Source organism: Haliotis cracherodii, unplaced genomic scaffold, assembly GCF_022045235.1.
Source record: "Haliotis cracherodii isolate W230 unplaced genomic scaffold, xgHalCrac1.p SCAF_3, whole genome shotgun sequence".
In the NCBI taxonomy this organism is placed as follows: Eukaryota; Metazoa; Mollusca; class Gastropoda; order Lepetellida; family Haliotidae; genus Haliotis; species Haliotis cracherodii.
In genome coordinates, this window is record NW_027266286.1 from 58147453 (window position 1) to 58164218 (window position 16766).

The 16766-nt window shown below is 41.9% G+C and overlaps 1 protein-coding gene across 1 annotated transcript; it reads left to right on the forward strand.

The window, feature by feature from the left end:
• Positions 1 to 68: 68 nt before the first annotated feature.
• LOC139474112 (tubulin--tyrosine ligase-like protein 12) lies at positions 69 to 15431 on the forward strand. The gene is made up of 15 exons (XM_071256983.1): positions 69 to 147; positions 839 to 1011; positions 3884 to 4023; positions 4270 to 4434; positions 5246 to 5282; positions 6045 to 6204; positions 6568 to 6701; positions 7329 to 7522; positions 7696 to 7914; positions 9089 to 9200; positions 10073 to 10224; positions 10541 to 10622; positions 11512 to 11580; positions 12266 to 12404; positions 13493 to 15431. Exons 2-15 carry the CDS (start codon positions 874 to 876, stop codon positions 13642 to 13644), a joined length of 1893 nt encoding a protein of 630 aa, XP_071113084.1. The 5' UTR covers positions 69 to 147; positions 839 to 873; the 3' UTR covers positions 13645 to 15431.
• Positions 15432 to 16766: the final 1335 nt, after the last annotated feature.

Consider the following 16766-nt stretch of genomic DNA (forward strand, 5'->3'; position numbering starts at 1 on the left):
CGCCATAGCGGATATTTACGTCTTTCCAGACTGAAAACTAAGAAGGGAGATAACTCTAAATGTTTATAAGAGAAAACACGCGAAAATCGTATTAACTGTAAATATTCTCTAATTCGTTTTTTAAGTTGGGGTAAAAGTATTTACTAGGTAAGTCTCAAAGAACTGTTTTCTTCACAACTTGTAATAATATACTGACGACTGTTGAAGCGTGATTCGTACTATTTCTTTCACTGCGAACGTCTTCAAAGTCGCCGCGAATAGCTGCAAAATTGCTGATGCGGCGTTAAGCAATATTCACTCACTCACGTCTTCAAAGTCATATTTTGAGGAAATATCATTGTTAATGTTATACAGTGAGCAGTTGTAAAAATATCTGTGTTCTTGAAATTCAAGTTTCACAAGCAACATGTTAAACTTTAGGAAAATGCCATTGTGTTTGTTAGTTATATATCCAGTGTAGATTATCCTTGATAAAGAAACACAAATAAATTATGCACGAGTGAGGAAAATAGATAGATCTTTTGGCCTTCACAAGAGTTCGTAGCTGTACGCTAAAAGAAATTATTTATTGACCTTTGTACCAGAAGAGTCCCCCCATTTTTTATTTTTATTTTATATTCAGGTACGAATTCGTGTGATCTACATCAGGTAGATTCTACAGTGCTTCAACAAATTAAACATTCACACTGTTGAATTTCATCAAATAACAGTGAACATGTGCAACAGCCATATATATAGATTACTGTTTATCCAGTAGTCGCTGGGAGTGGTAGAACAGTCAAGACAGGACCCTGCCTGCCTCTCAGCTGACAGCAATAGTCGAATGTTTCACTTCCAGGTTGTTGGACCAGTTGTGAGAGTCAGGATCGAAGAATGCCGATGACGACAGGAGACTCACAGGGAATGGAGATGTCGTTTTCAGATTTTGTCGAGCTTCACAAACCACAACTGTTGGGGTCAGCAATTCCTGAGAGGTTCTGGAACACTTTGTTTGTAAAGCTCAAAGATGAGGTATGTTTTATTAATTTATTTAAAATTTAAACAGGATGGTATCAGTTGTTTTGCTGAGATGTCTCTTGTGTTTATCAGGAAGTAAATCTCAGCTGTGTTCTTATAGAATCATACAAAAGGGTATTTTGAGCTTCAAAAACCACAATTGTTGTCACCCGGAGAGGCCCTGCAACACTTGGTTTGAAAAAAACCTAGTGATGAGGTATTAAGTGTCCATGATTCAAATATTTGTGAAATGATTGAAAATGATAAAGTTCTTATTTATTTATGATGTCATTGTTTGGATCGAAGTGAAGTGTATCGCTTGACAAAGCATTTTATAGGACTACTCCATTTTGTATTGGGATACTTTTATCTTCTCATGCTGCACAAGACTGATGTCCATATACAGGAATTTATCTTGACCTGCTCAGAGGCCGATACTCGGCCCCAAGTCTCCCAAATTGAATATTACCGTATTTTCTTGAGTATAGTGCACACTTTTTTTATGGGTTTATTTCCCCCAATGCAGAGACATTACCGTGACCACGTAGCACCGGAAATGCCATGTCAACAAATCCATACTAAAGTACGCAAATTAATCATGTAATTACACTGTCTGGCTATAAAAATTTGGTTGGTTGATTGGTTGTTTTACGTCGCACTCGGCAATATTCCAGCTATATGACAGCGGTCTGTAAATAATCGAGTCTGGACCAGACAATCCAGTGATTGATATCATGAGCATCGATCCACGCAATTGGGATCGATGGCATGCATCAAACCAAGTCAGCGGGCCTGACCGACCCATCCTCTTAGTTTCCATTTACGACAAGCATAGTCGCCTTTTACGGCAAGCATGGGTTGGTGAAGACCTATTCTACCCCAGATCTTCACAGGTCGGTTATAAAAAGTGTTCTTTGTATATCTGGGTTTATGTTTGTAACTTATTTCATTAATTTTATTCAAACTTAAACTCAAATTTAAACAGTAAATCAACATTTCTAGTGATTTTTTATCTGAAATTTTAAATTTGTACTAATCAAGTTTCTTATCACCTGTTCATTTACCGGAATTTGCAGATTGGGTATGGTGTAATTCTTTTTCTGCGCATAATATTTGAATTTTTTTTACCAAATACCAAATCCGCTAGAGGGGGGTGCGCATTATACATGGGTGCGCACTATATTCAAGAAAATATGGTAAATGTCCTAATACCTCAGAATTTATGAAAATATGAACAGTAAAAAACATTTTTTAACAATAGAACTATTTTTCCAATGTTGCCTGCTAACAGCTAAGGGCACTTAGTTTGGAATCCTAGGTAAATCCCTGTCATAATATGTCAAGTGTATGTTTAACTAGAATGGCATCTGATTATCCCCATCACAAATGGAGTAGTAGAGTTGCAGTTCCTGTATTTCCACTTCAGAGGAACGTTGTCAGAGAAGCAACTTAGTCATGGCTAGAGTATGCTGATTAGGACAGGCGATGGTGTTGTCATGCCTCATGTTTTGTCTGAGTGACTTTTATTGGAGACATCAAGGTCAGGGTGAGGTTTCACACAAAACAGAAAATGCACCAACACTGACTGGGCTTCAGGTCACAGTGTTCACGCCATGTCACTGTGTCTCACCACCTTATCCATATAGTCCTCTCTTACCAGTGAGTGAGTTGGGTTTAACGCCGCTTTTAACAGTATTCCAGTTATATCACGGCGTGTCAGCTTAATGTGGGAGGAAAGCCCGAAGTGATGCAGGTCTCAGACGTTTACCACTTCGGTGAAACCCACGAGCACGGGTATGGTGCTGACAAACCTAGAAACATAATCGGGGCGAACCGGGATTTGAACCCACAATCATAGGTTTCTGGCATCCCTAAGTGACGCAACTCTGCACAGCGAACCCCTCTTACGACCAGCATAGGTTGCTGAGAACCAATTTTAACACAGAAAACCGATGAGGAAGATCTGAAGTCTGAATATTATAACTGTTGGCAAATTCTAAATATATATAATTGTTGATTATAACAGTAGTTAAATATTGCTGAATCTCTTCTGACTTCGAGTTACCCAGTAGTCAGTCAGTATGTGTGAATGAATGTGATCAATGATAGAGCCCTGTGAAAGTCAGTGTAGACGATCTTAGAGCCATGTACACAGTACGTCTTAGAGCCTTGGTAGACAGTTTTTGAGCTGTGCAGACAGTCTTAGAGTCATGCAGACAATCACTGAACCATTTAGACAGTCTTTCAGCTGTTGTAGACATTCTTAGAGCTGTGTAGACAGCCTTAGAGCCATTGTAGACAGTCTTTGGGCTGTGTAGACAGTTATGGAACCGTGGAGACAACCTAAGAGCCATGTACACAGTCTTACAGCCACTGTACACATGTCTTAGAGCCATTGTAGACAATCGTAGAGTCATGTAGACAGTCTTTGAGCTGTGTAGACAGTGTGGGAAGCGTGTAGACAACCTTAGAGCCATGTTATCTGTTTTCAGATCCTCTTCAGTTAGAAGATAAACCAATCATGTTTTCAATTTAAACATTTCAAATGTGATATCTGTTTAGGTAATTGAAATATGTAGATTAGGTTTTCAGTACATGAAATGTCATGGAAGAATTTCATGTCTGTTATATGTATGTACCATTTGAACGTTTTGGAGCATGATACTGTTCATGTAAGCAAGGATTATATCCTACCTAAATATTATCCCGGGGTAGTTTTACTCTAGAGTATAGTATCCTACCTTAGTGCCACACTGGATGGGTTGGGAGAATCATCCTGACATTAGAGAATTTCATCCCCGTGATAAAAAATAATGTAGGATAATATTCCCTCTTACATTCACACCACATGTTGTGTATTCCAGTGAATGACACTGTGGTGTTGCAGGTGTATGATGCAGGAGACAGCTTCCAGATCATCTGTGAGCAGTACGTCACAGAGGACGCTGACAATGATGGTGGAGAAGATCACGGATGGAAGATTATTGCATACACGGAAGATGGTATTTCTCACAGAGATGAAAAAAAGTAAGTTGGAATGGATATTTGTTTGTTACCATTATGTTGATGTATGTAAATCAATTATTCATTCCTTCAGTTGCAGGTGACCATGATCGAATTATGATGTAGAATTTGGACGTCCTGAATATCAGGGTAGTCAGTTTGCGAGTTCAGTAAAATATTTACAGATTAATTCCATCTCACATAAACTATATCAGTTGGTTGAAGACACTAGAAACTGGCTGCATCTCAACAGTGACTGTCCAACTTCAGCATCTTCCTGATCGACCATGCGTGGACGTTCCGTGTGAGTGATGCGAGGCAGTACCTGGAGGAGGTGGCGGGGTTGTTGGAGCGGATGACGGGGCTGATGGAGGTGGCCACAGCAGGGAAGTCGCGTGAGGAGCAGATTGAGGCCGTTCTCCACACCATGTGGAAGTAAGAGAAGATATATTTATTATCTGATAATCTGGGTATCATGAGCTAATATATATTTAAGAAATGAAAGACTTGTGGTCGTTGTTTATCATACAAAAAAACACTGCAGGAGAATAAATCATGATAGGCACATATTCTCACAATCCTTAGGTCTACTATCTGTACCTTTTCTCCCAATACCTGATTGTCATATCTTGCCTATTGGATACGTCATCGGCCATGGCGTTTATCTGTGTAACCCAGCTATGTCTTGACAGTTTACTTGACATTTCCCTCTCAAAAATAATGTTGTCCAGTAGATAACGTTATGAAATTCCGAGCGCTTATTTGAATCTCCAGAAATTAGGTCATGACAGAACACAGTTTTATCGTGAGATATACCACACTTCGTTCTTCATTGTTCTGCGATTTATCACTTAGTTATCTTATATATGCAAATAATGTCGCCTATCAGGCACTACTTTCAACCTCCATGCACATAGTGCCTTCTTTAAATTCTCAATAAAATGTTGACTAATGATAGATATGTGTTTCTCTATACGACGCCATGTTTCTAGACACAGATATATTTGGTACTATATGATAATTGTGCTGTTCACATAAGGGGTTTGTAAAGTTACTTCTTGAGTGAATTTCAACGGAAACATCTCATTTTTTTAAGAAGGACATTATATGATAAAGAGATTATGATCCTCATGTGTTTCCGTGTCATGTTGTACCAGTTACATCTGGTTCCTCACCTGCAATGTGATGAGGTAGGTGTGACCATGTAACCATGGTGATTAACCTAGTTTGTCTGTCCCAACTCCAGGTTCACACAGACGTACAGCTTTGGGCATTTATCACAGGTAAGAAACTGTCAGCATGCGTTGTAATGTCAGGTTGTGTGGTAATGTCAGGTTGTGTGGTAATGTCAGGTTGTGTGATAATGTCAGGTTGTGGCCTTGTCAGGCACAGTTGCAGCAGCACAACAGCCAAAGCTTTTGATTTCTAAAGATGACAAAATTCTGACACCTTACTCACTCACTCACTCACTCACTCACTCACCCATCCACCCTCCCTCCCTCCCTCCCACACTCACTCACTCACTCACTCACTCACTCACTCACTCACTCACTCACTCACTCACTCACCCAACCACCCTCCCTCCCTCCCACACTCACTCACTCACTCACTCACTCACTCAGCATCCACCCACCCAAACACCCACCCTCACTCACTCACTAACTCACTCACTCAGGGGACTATGGTAGAGTTCATGCTCCATTTGTTGTGTAAATGTGCCATGGCAGAAAATATATGTATTAAAAAAACATAGATATGTGTTTGCTATTTGTCTATTTTGCTCACTAAAATTAGCAGAAATATGAGTAGATTTTGCACACAATTATATTTGCTGGGTTGAGTGCGATTCGAAAGAACAGTTGGAAAATGAGGAGTAAACAGGAGCTGGATTGAACATGGATTATGCAAACGATGGGGTTCAATTGTCAGGTCGTTATTTTTGTCAAGTTCGTGTAGCATTAGTGGAGAGCTGATACCAGCCCAATAACAACGTGGTTGAATAAATGACATGGTCCTAAACGATACATGGAAGTCGTGTGTTGCAGGGCTCGGAGGACTCCATGCCAATCTGGTATATAATGGACGAATTCGGCTCCCGCATCCAGCACGCGGACGAACCCTCGTTCAGAACAGTGCCGTTCTACTTCCTGCCCAGACAGATGGCCTTCAACATCATGTGGCCTGTAAGGGATCTGGAGCATGGAGGTCTGTAGACTGTCTCACTGCCTCTTCTGTCCTGCAGACGAGTTCATATTGGTTATCCAATGAAAAATGTAATAACCCAATTAAAATAGAAACCTTCGAGTAAAAACTCAGTGGCTCAAAAGGTTATCTGGAGCTCTGTGTATTTCAAGAGACCCTTTGTGATTGCATTACTGTTTATATTGTGTTTTTATGAAATATGATTTTCTAATATCTAAATATGTGCATGGTGTAAGTGAAATTTCTCTGAAATATGTAGAGGGGAAAAAATTCTCTATTTTATCAAGTTATGTTTGCTGTAGATAGATGCGATAAATAATGTTTCTTGGAGTGGATGTTGTGACAATGTTGATAGTTGTTGCACAGAGGAGGTGACCAGAGACTATCTCCCGAATGTCACAGACCCTCTGGAGCGACGAGCTCGACTCACCCCATGGATAGATGACAATCTGACCGATGTGAGCTGTGAGCAGACAGAGCCGGACATGTCCTACTTCCAGGTAACCTGCTCACAGGGTGGTACAGGAAGGGAGGGGGATCTAGCTGGGGAGGGGGATCTAGCAGGGAGGGGGGACCAGCAGGAGAGGGGGGACCAGCTGGGGCAGGGGACCTGTCAGGGGAGGGGGATGAGGAGCAGGAGAGGGGAGACCAGCAGGAGAGGGGGGACCAGCAGGGGCGGGGGACCTGTCAGGGGAGGGGGATGAGGAGCTGGGGAGGGGGATGAGGAGCAGGGGAGGGGGATCTAGCACAGGGAACCAGCAAGAGAGGGGGTACCAGCAGGGGATGGGGCCGATTTAGACCGGTCCCCCACCCTCCGATTCTTTGATGCATACTTAACATGTATACATTGCGGAATGTTATAGGTGGAATGATATGATGAAGGTAAATCTAATAACACTATCACTAACTCATTTAGTGAAATATTTTCAACAAAATTACTTAATGCTAATTGCCAAATCTTTAAATTACATTGGTTTGTACTGGAACTCATTCAAGAAGGATCATTTACAGAGCATCTGAATTACTCCAGCATACTGGCCAGTCCTGTTTTAGAACAGGTTGTGAACATTGTATCAGAAAACGTGTTTGGGTGTTTTGTGTTGTACCCTATTTGTGTTATTCCTCAGGCTTACCGACAGAATGAGAGTTTGCCAGACTTGGACGTGGAGTTCCCGTCTGTGTCGCGTGACCGGATCCTGAAGGTGTACATGGACTATGGCAAAATGTTGAAGGACCATCTCACTGACCCGCGCTTCCAGCTGGTGGACGACATCACACAGGCAGACGTCATCTGGACACACCGACATTATAAGGACTTCAAGTAAGGTCGACTTTCTGACTCCTCGGACAGTGAGATGAAGAACTCAAACAATCGTTAAAAATATGGTATCATTGATATGTTTGCTACATTCCTCATCACCTATATATACATACTGCTTCTCATTATCTCGTTTGCCATTTAATTGTTGCAACTTTGTTGCTGCCTCTCCACAGGGAACTAAGTGAAGAATTTCCAGAAAAGTTTGTGAACCAGTTCCCATTTGAGATGACTGTGACAATCAAAGACCTCCTTGCCATTGTCTCACGACGTGCAGCCAAGAAAGGCCAATCCCAGAATGCATCTCAACCAAGTCCAAAATGGCTGCCAGTCACCTACAACCTGAAGACAGAACTGCCGAAGTTTGTGTCCTACTTCCAGCAGAGGGAAGCTCAGTAAGTGAAGGGAGGTAACTCCACTGGCCTCAGTGTCACATTCAGTGACAGACAAAGTGAATAGCATGTTTATGTGTCAAATATAAAGTAGACATGATATTTCATTGTTCCTGAATGCCTAGAGGTATGTCTGTTCCCAAACAAAAAAGAAGTTAAAGTTTCTATGCCATAAGTCCTCAGAGTGCAACCATTTGATTTTCATGGGAGGTGGCAGGTTTCTTTCCCCAAAATAATCAAGCCCCTCTTTTATAGATATGTTTTTACATATGCCTCCATGGTAGGAAAAAAATAAGGTGGCCTGACATGTGTCCTGACCTGTAACCTGACTTGTGACCTGACCTGTAACCTGACTTGTGACCTGACCTGTAACCTGACTTGTGACCTGACCTGTAACCTGACTTGTGACCTGACCTGTAACCTGACCTGTAACCTGACTTGTGACCTGACCTGTAACCTGACTTGTGACCTGACATGTGACCTGTAACCTGACTTGTGACCTGGGTTCCGTTCCACCAAGCGATCTTAGCGCTACGTCGATTGTAACTCCCATTCTTTAACACTGACTTACGACAGTCGTAGCGCTAAGATCGCTTTGTGGAATGGGGCCCTGACCTGTAACCTGACTTGTGACCTGACATGTGACCTGTAACCTGACTTGTGACCTGACCTGTGACCTGACCTGTAACCTGACTTGTGACCTGACATGTGACCTGTAACCTGACTTGTAACCTGACTTGTGACCTGACCATCCTGTACAGTAGACTGTTAACAGTGTCCTAAGAATACAGACCGTTCTTTCTATTTTTATATATTTCAAAATATTTAATCCCCCACCACCTATCCCCTTCTGATAATCAAATGGCAGCTCCTTAAGGGTAAACGTTTTGTCAGGCAGGGGACTTGGGATTATATTTTATATTAATATGCTATGTCCTAAAAGTACTGGAACACATAAGATGTCCTCAATTTTTGTACAGAAAACATCAATGTTCATTGGATATGCTGGATGATCTGAAACATGTGCATGACCTCCTTTCAGAGAGGCAAATGTATGTTTGAAAAATACTCTTTCCTGGCCCCCCTCCCTGAAGACTAGTGTGAGTCCCTTGCTTGTACTCTACTGTCTGTCATGGCTGTTTGTTGGTGTGTCACTCTCAGATCTGCTGTGCTTCAGGGGACTCGATAACACGTTCATCTGTAAACCATGGAACCTGGCACGTGGGCTCGGTATGGACATCACCGACAACCTGGACCACATCGTCAAACTTCCAGACACTGGACCCAAGGTAGGGACAATCTCACAGACATACAATTTATGGATAACGACTTCTTTAATACTGTAAAGGCGACATTTCGTTATAGATCCTCATACCATTGTCAAGCAGTATAAGGATCTATACCGAAACATCGCCTTTACAGTATTAAAGAAGTTGTTATCCATAAATTGTGTCTACTTTGTCATCCGTCAACTTCTAAGTAATGTCTATCAAACAATTAATCTCACAGACAATGCCAAGACGATTCCCCCCACATCACTAAATGTCTGAAGCCTTTGTGTCCCTTGCTGTGGGAGTGAGTAAATGTTGCTTTAAGCAGCAATATTCCAAGGCCCACTCGCACAAAGCGATTTTAACATTGTAAGCCTTTGTTAAAGTATGGGAGTTATGATCATCTTAGCACTAAGATCTCTTTGTGCATGTGGGCCAAAGTATTCATAGTTAGAGAAACAAAATCAGTTACTACAGAAAAGAACATGATATAAAAATGATAATGAAAATCACAAAAACTTCAGTCCATGTTGGTTAATGCATGTCACCATATCCCAGTTGCATAGATTGCAGCTAATGATGTCAATCACTGGATTTTGTCTGGTCTAGACTCGATTCTTTCCAGACCGCCATCATATAACTGGAATATTGCTGAGTGCAGCGTTAAACAACAAACAAAAAAACAAACTCCCACTCAACCTGTCACAGGGAAGTACCCCTATAAGTCGGAGCCAACAAATAATAAGTATACACTGGGTATGGAATATAGAGTTATCACTGTCCACAGTGTAGAATGTGATGATTTGGGAAAAGTAAGTTTTCAAATGCTATGACATATCTGGAGTATTGTTGGCGGTAGTGTGGCCTCACTTCGCGGTATGGTGTTGCAGGTGGTGTGTAAGTACATCGAGGACCCCGTGTTGTTTTCTCGTGATGATGTGGGGCTGGTCAAGTATGACATCCGGTACATTGTACTGCTGTCCAGCGTCAAGCCGCTCAAACTGTTTGCCTACAATGTGTTCTGGCTCCGGTTCGCCAACAAGTGAGTAAAAAGTCCACTTTTAGCCCCGTTGCTATGGTTACATTGAAGATGTGCTGACCAGTACACTCACCTTGTTTCATGGAATTATTAGATCCATCCTACGCATGAGTGGTCTAGCTCCTTGTTTTTAGTAGTCCTACCGGGTACCCATTCACTGCTGAATGATGGGTGTTTTGTTGTGTAGTCTACGTTGCACGCTGCAGATGTTGGCTTTTTAAGATGTAACAGATATTTATGTGTGGTGACCGTTGTCATGGTAGTAAGCATGGTCGTCATGTTGACATGCAGGGGAGTGACATTGTGACGTGTGTTGCAGGCCCTACTCCCTCGACCACTTCGATGACTACGACAAACACTTCACCGTCATGAACTACCGGGAGGAGTCCCCGCTCAAACAGGTAACCATGGTTACATGTACATTGGCATATTGTATATGCATGTCTGATATCTTTTGCTGCCATGACGACTGATGATTCTTATCAGAAAGGTAATAAGGACATTGATTAGATGTTTCTCTAGACAGGATGGTAATAAGACAATAATTGTTTCATAAGCATATCTTTCTTAGAAAATCTATTCAGTGGAGGGGCGTCATATGGAGAGTGAGAAAAGTCTGAGAGTGTGGAGAGTGTGTGTCAGCGTCAGTTGTTTCATGCCCCTCATCCTTGTGAACTGTTTCACGTACATAGGTTGAGGTTATGAATTCTTTGCCAATCTGACCCGGAAAGTTCCAAGTACAGAATAGGTCTTCAGCAACCCATGCTTGTCGTAAAAGGTGACTATGCTTGTTGTAAGAGGCGACTAACAGGATAAGGTGGTCAGACTCGCTGAATTGGTTGATGCATGTCATTGTATCCCAATTGCATAGATTGAAGCATGATTTTGTCTGGTCCAGACTTGATTATTTACAGACCGCCATCATATAGCTGGAATATTGCTGTGTGTGGCATTGAACAACAAACAAACAAAACAAACTCTCATCACAAACCTGTCACAGGGAAGAAGTACCGATCTGTCTGATCCAACAAATAAAAAGTATATACTGGGTATGGAATATAGAGTTATCCCCGTCCACAGTGCAGGATGTGATGATTTGGGTGATATCTAGCTTTAGAAAAGTAAATAACAAACACACACTTTCCAATCTGCAGACTAGAGGTGATGTTAGTGTGTGTCATGCTAATGTGTGTCAGTCGTCACAGCTAGGGTCTGAACATCACGTCACACTGGAGCATGCTCATGATGGCCTCCATATCAAAACCTGGCTAATTGTGATGACGTTTTCAGATTCACTACGATGAGTACATCAAGATGTTTGAGAAGCAGTACCCTGACTTCAGCTGGGCCGATGTGGAGGTGAGTGACGAGGCCGACGATGTGTGGTGTCAGTGTTATTGTTGTGGCCATCACAATGCCTATGTATGTCACACAGATAAATTCCCCAAGTCTGACCCCCAGATGCACGCTGTAAGATTCATTCAACATGCAGGATTCATTCAGGATTAGAATATTATCACATGATCGATTTCAACGTGTATTTAGTTGAGGGGTGGAAGATATATATGGTATGTTTTCTGCTATGTTTTAAATTTTGACTTACACTTAAGCTGAACTTGGGCCTGTATGTATCTCCTTATGATGATTTCATGTTTTCTTCAAATCACCTTTGGAGCGGTCGGGTAGCCTAGTGGTTTAAGCATTCGCTCGTCATGCCGAAGACCCGGGTTCGATTCCCGACATGGGTACAATGTGTGAAGCCCATTTCTGGTGTCCCCCGCCTTGATATTGCTGGAATATTACTAAAAGCGGCATAAAACCATTCTCACTCACTCACTCACTCACTCACTCACTCAAATCACCTTTAGTGTTAGTTTCCCTTCATTTATGCAGACACTATTTGAATAATAACAATGATAGCATCACTAGTGGCACTAACTTTGTATTTGAAAAATCCTTATGCTGAATAAGTACACATTTATCTCCAAATGTAGACAGTCTTGTGCGCTTGCTGTGAGCTGACCCAGATCTGTGTGTGTTGCAGAAAGATATCTTCACCATGTTCCGGGAGCTGTTTGAGGCTGCCACCGCCCTGCCCCCACCCCAGGGCATCTGCCCCTCCCCCCAGTCCCGGGCCATGTATGCTATTGACCTCATGCTCAAGTGGGACAAGAATGAAAAAGGTAAGTTGTTGCCTTCGTGCGCTTGTACGTGCATCCCTGTGTGTCTGTGTGTCTGTGTATCTGTGTGTCCCTGTGTGTCTGTGTGTCCCTGTGTCCCTGTGTATCTGTGTGTCCCTGTGTGTCTGTGTCTCTGTGTATCTGTGTGTCTGTGTATCTGTGTGTCTCTGTGTATCTGTGTGTCTCTGTGTAGGTATGCATGTGCGCCTGCCTATGTGAGTGTGTATGTGTTTGTGTGTGATCACACGTGTGCATACTTGTGTGTATGCATGTCTGTAAGTAAATGTGGGTGCATACATCTCTGTGTGTAGTGTGTGAGTGTGTATACTTGTGTGTGAGTGCATGCATCTCTGTGTGTAGTGTGTGTGTGTAAACTTGTGTGTGAGTGCATGCATCTTGTGTAGCGTGAGTATGTATACTTGTGTGTGAGTGCATGCATCTCTGTGTGTAGTGTGTGAGTACATGCATCTGTGTGTAGTGTGTGAGTACATGCATCTGTGTGTAGTGTGTGAGTACATGCATCTCTGTGTGTAGTATGTGAGTGCATGCATCTATGTGTAGTGTGTGAGTGCATGCATCTGTGTGTAGTGTGTGAGTGTGTATACTTGTGTGTGAGTGCATGCATCTCTGTGTGTAGTGTGTGAGTGCATGCATCTCTGTGTGTAGTGTGTGAGTGCATGCATCTCTGTGTGTAGTGTGTGAGTACATGCATCTATGTGTAGTGTGTGAGTGCATGCATCTCTGTGTAGTGTGTGAGTGTGTATACTTGTGTGTGAGTGCATGCATCTGTGTGTAGTGTGTGAGTGCATGCATCTATGCCATCAGCTGCTAAACAGAAACTTCAGAAAGTACTGGTCTTATTAGATATGTTCATCCAAGGGAAGCAACTCTTCTTGACTTGTGACCATATTGGCGCCTGAACACAGATGGAGGATATATCTGTACAAGTGTCACGACTACTCTGTCTCTGCCAATGAACAGATGTCAATGTAAGGACTGTAAGATTACGCAACCGTTTTTGTTCATGTGATGTTTGTCCAGGTAAGTTCCGATAGTTCTTGTTTGAGGGCCTCTTCTTTGCTTGATTTCAGGTGAGCGGTACATGCAGCCCCAGATCTGTGAGGTGAACTTCAGCCCTGACTGTAACCGAGCCTGTCAGTATCACCCCTTCTTCATCAATGACGTCATGAGCGTGCTCCTCCTTGACGACACAGTCGACAAACACGTCACCCTTGTGTCATGATGGCGGCCATTGTGTCTTATTGTAAAACTAGCAACACTCATCAGAGAAGAGACTGTGAGAGGGTGAAGACTGTTTAACTCAAACTCTTCAGAAATACTAGGTCATGTGATTCCCCAGCTATTCTTGGATGAACTGTATTTCCTGAGGTGTTTACTGAAAGATTTGAAATAGCCTTTCTCATAAGACATCCCATGTAAAGGGGTGCTACCTAGAGACACAACTATTCTTGAGAATATTTGTACCAAGATATGTTTCTGTGGTACATTCTTGTAGTATGTGTGCGGACAATGATCCCAAGGGCCCAAGTTTCTCCTTGTTGACATCAAGACGAATTATTTACATCCTGTTATGATTATCATCTGGACCAATTTGTTAGCATAGCTGTGTCTGGGTAGTGATCGTATCCGTCTCCAACTTTCTTTTCATACTAGCTTAATAAGCGTAATAAGGGAATGGCTGTTTTGGGCCAAATGTCTATTTTTTTGTAAAAGTCGACTGTGCTTGTCGTAAGATGTGGCAAACGGGATCAGTTGGTCAGACTCACTGACTTGGTTGATCGTATCCCAATTGAGTGGCTCAATGCTCATGATAGCATTCACTGGATTGTCTGGTCCAGACTTGATTATTTAGCTTGATTATTGCTGAGTGCAACATTAAAAAACAAACAAACAAATAAAATTAACAGGTGCATGTCCTCCTGCTCCAGAGACAGATTTCTTCATTTACTTAACACTTGTGGGTTGCTATATCTGGTATCAAACATGTGAGATCAGATTCAAGGTTTGTGACTGGCTACTCCATCGTGATGACGTCAGGTCAAAATATGACGGACCACTTCCCTGATTGTGATTCATTGATGAGTTTCTCGTGCTTCTGTCGAATTCACCTTCATCTGTGTTGAAACTTTATGTATTAAGAGTGTTCCTTGTTATTTGATATTATCTAGTTTGCATAATCATCATCGTTTTGATATGGCTGAAACTTTTTGTGGAGGGTCCCACAAGGTGTGAGCTGGATGATGTCACTCATGACCATTGTGCTATGTATAAATGTGCCAATGCATCATGGGGATAGACAAAATGTGAATCAATTCGATGCAAAGATAGTGCAATTTTAGGGTGTGTAAGAAACAGATTACTGCACTTGTGCCTGTCATATACAATTCATCCTACGACTCTTCTTTTTCACGCATGATCCGGGGTAGAATAGGTCTTCAGCAACCCATGCTTGCCGTCACAGACGACTATGCTTGGCGTAAGAGGTGACTAACATGTATATCTACCACTCCTCATCAATCGAGTGGTCAATGGTCAAAAACACAGTGGGCAAAATAAAGTATACACCCATGTTTGATGGTGGCTAAAAATGAAACAAACAAAAAATAGTTTTTCGATGATGATATATTAAATATAATTTAATTAAATATATGATGATACAGTAAAGTACGGTTATTACGACCTCAAAGGGACTGCTAATTTTAGTTCGTTATAAGCGTAGTTCGTTATAAGCATATATACAGCATAATTACAGCAAAAATTCGGGACCAAAAAGTAAGTTCGTTATATCCGTCAGTTCGTTATAAGCGTGTTCGTTATAACCGTAGTTTACTGTATATTAAATTTTTATAGATGTATCATAGTAATGTTTTGGACCTTAAGTTTGCAGTGTTTCGGGACTGTAACGTTATGTTAACGTTTGTTATCTAGGTCAAATCCAATTTTCCGGTGTATATATATTATTTTTCCTAGCAGTTTATTTGGTGCCTGTATCTTTTCATTCGGTAATTGCACTGTTGCTCTATTTGTATTCCATCCAGGAAAATCCATATGGGCTTGTGTGTTAGTGAATGAGAAATAAAGCGCTGGCAATTGATTCCAAACGTGTTTTTATTTTTTGGTTTGACGTGCAATATATTGTATATGTGGAGTCTATTTATACACGATAATAAGTGTATTAATGCACACTGAATCCAAGTGACAATAATTAAAGGGAGACATATTTGTGACTGCACTTAATTCATTGACTCAGCGTCACATAACAGGGTCATGGTAGACTAGGCGTTGTCATATAGGTCCACATGATTGAAGGCGTTTTGACTCAATATTTCTGCATTTGGAACAGAAATATTGTCTATTCAACATGTAACTTTGAAGGAAGCAAGGGTGGCCCACTCGTCTAAGGTGTTCCTTGGGCATGCCAGAAACATGATTGTGGGTTCGAATCCCAGTTCAACACGATAATGTTTCTAGGTTTCTCAGCACCATACCGTGCTCATGGGTTTCACCACAGCGGTAAAGGTCTGAGACCTGCATCACTTGGGACTTTCCTCTCACATTTAGCTGATACGCCGTGATATAACTAAAATATGTTCAAAGCAGCTATCTGTGAAGACCAGGGGGAAAATAGGTCTTCAGCAACCCATGCTTGCTGTAAAATGCGACTGTGCTTGTCGTAAGAGGCGAGTAACGGGATCGGGTGGTGAGGCTCGCTGACTTAGTTGATACATGTCATCGTGTCCCAACTGTGTGGATTGATGCGCATTATGTCAATAACTGGATTGTCTGGTCCAGACTCGATTATTTACTGACCGCCCTCATATGGCTGGAATATTGCTGAGTGCGGCTTTAAACAAACAAACAAACAAAGCAAGGCAGCGTTAAACCAAGTCACTCACTACGACATTGGACCCGTGAAGATCCGGGGAAGAATAGGTCTTCAGCAACCCATGTTTGCCATAAGAGGCGACTAACGGGATCAAGTGGTCAGGCTCGCTGGCTTGGTTGATTCATGTCATCGTATCCCAATTGCGTGGATCGATGCACAGTATGTCAATCACTGGATTGTCTGGTCCAGACTCGATTACTTACAGACCGCCTTCATATGGCTGAAATATTGCTGAGTGCGGCGTTAACAACCAACTACAAACTACAACACTACGACATTGAATTTGGCGCTGTGTTATGCCTCCCATCAAGGTTTTCTCTCTTGTTGCACGCTGTTGTTTCTACTCAAGGGTAGGTAAGTACAGACATATACGCTCAATGCGATTCGGGGATATGTACATGTGGTTCAAGTTTCAACATTAACAAGCAGATCAGTATGATAAACATATAGTCGTTTTT

Coding starts and splice junctions, on each gene's coding strand:
- LOC139474112 (XM_071256983.1), top strand. CDS start 874: ATGCCGATGACGACAGGAGACTCACAGGGAATGGAGATGTCGTTTTCA. Junction 4,024..4,269: donor TCTCACAGAGATGAAAAAAA/GTAAGTTGGAAT, acceptor GTCCAACTTCAG/CATCTTCCTGATCGACCATG. Junction 6,702..7,328: donor CGGACATGTCCTACTTCCAG/GTAACCTGCTCA, acceptor GTTATTCCTCAG/GCTTACCGACAGAATGAGAG.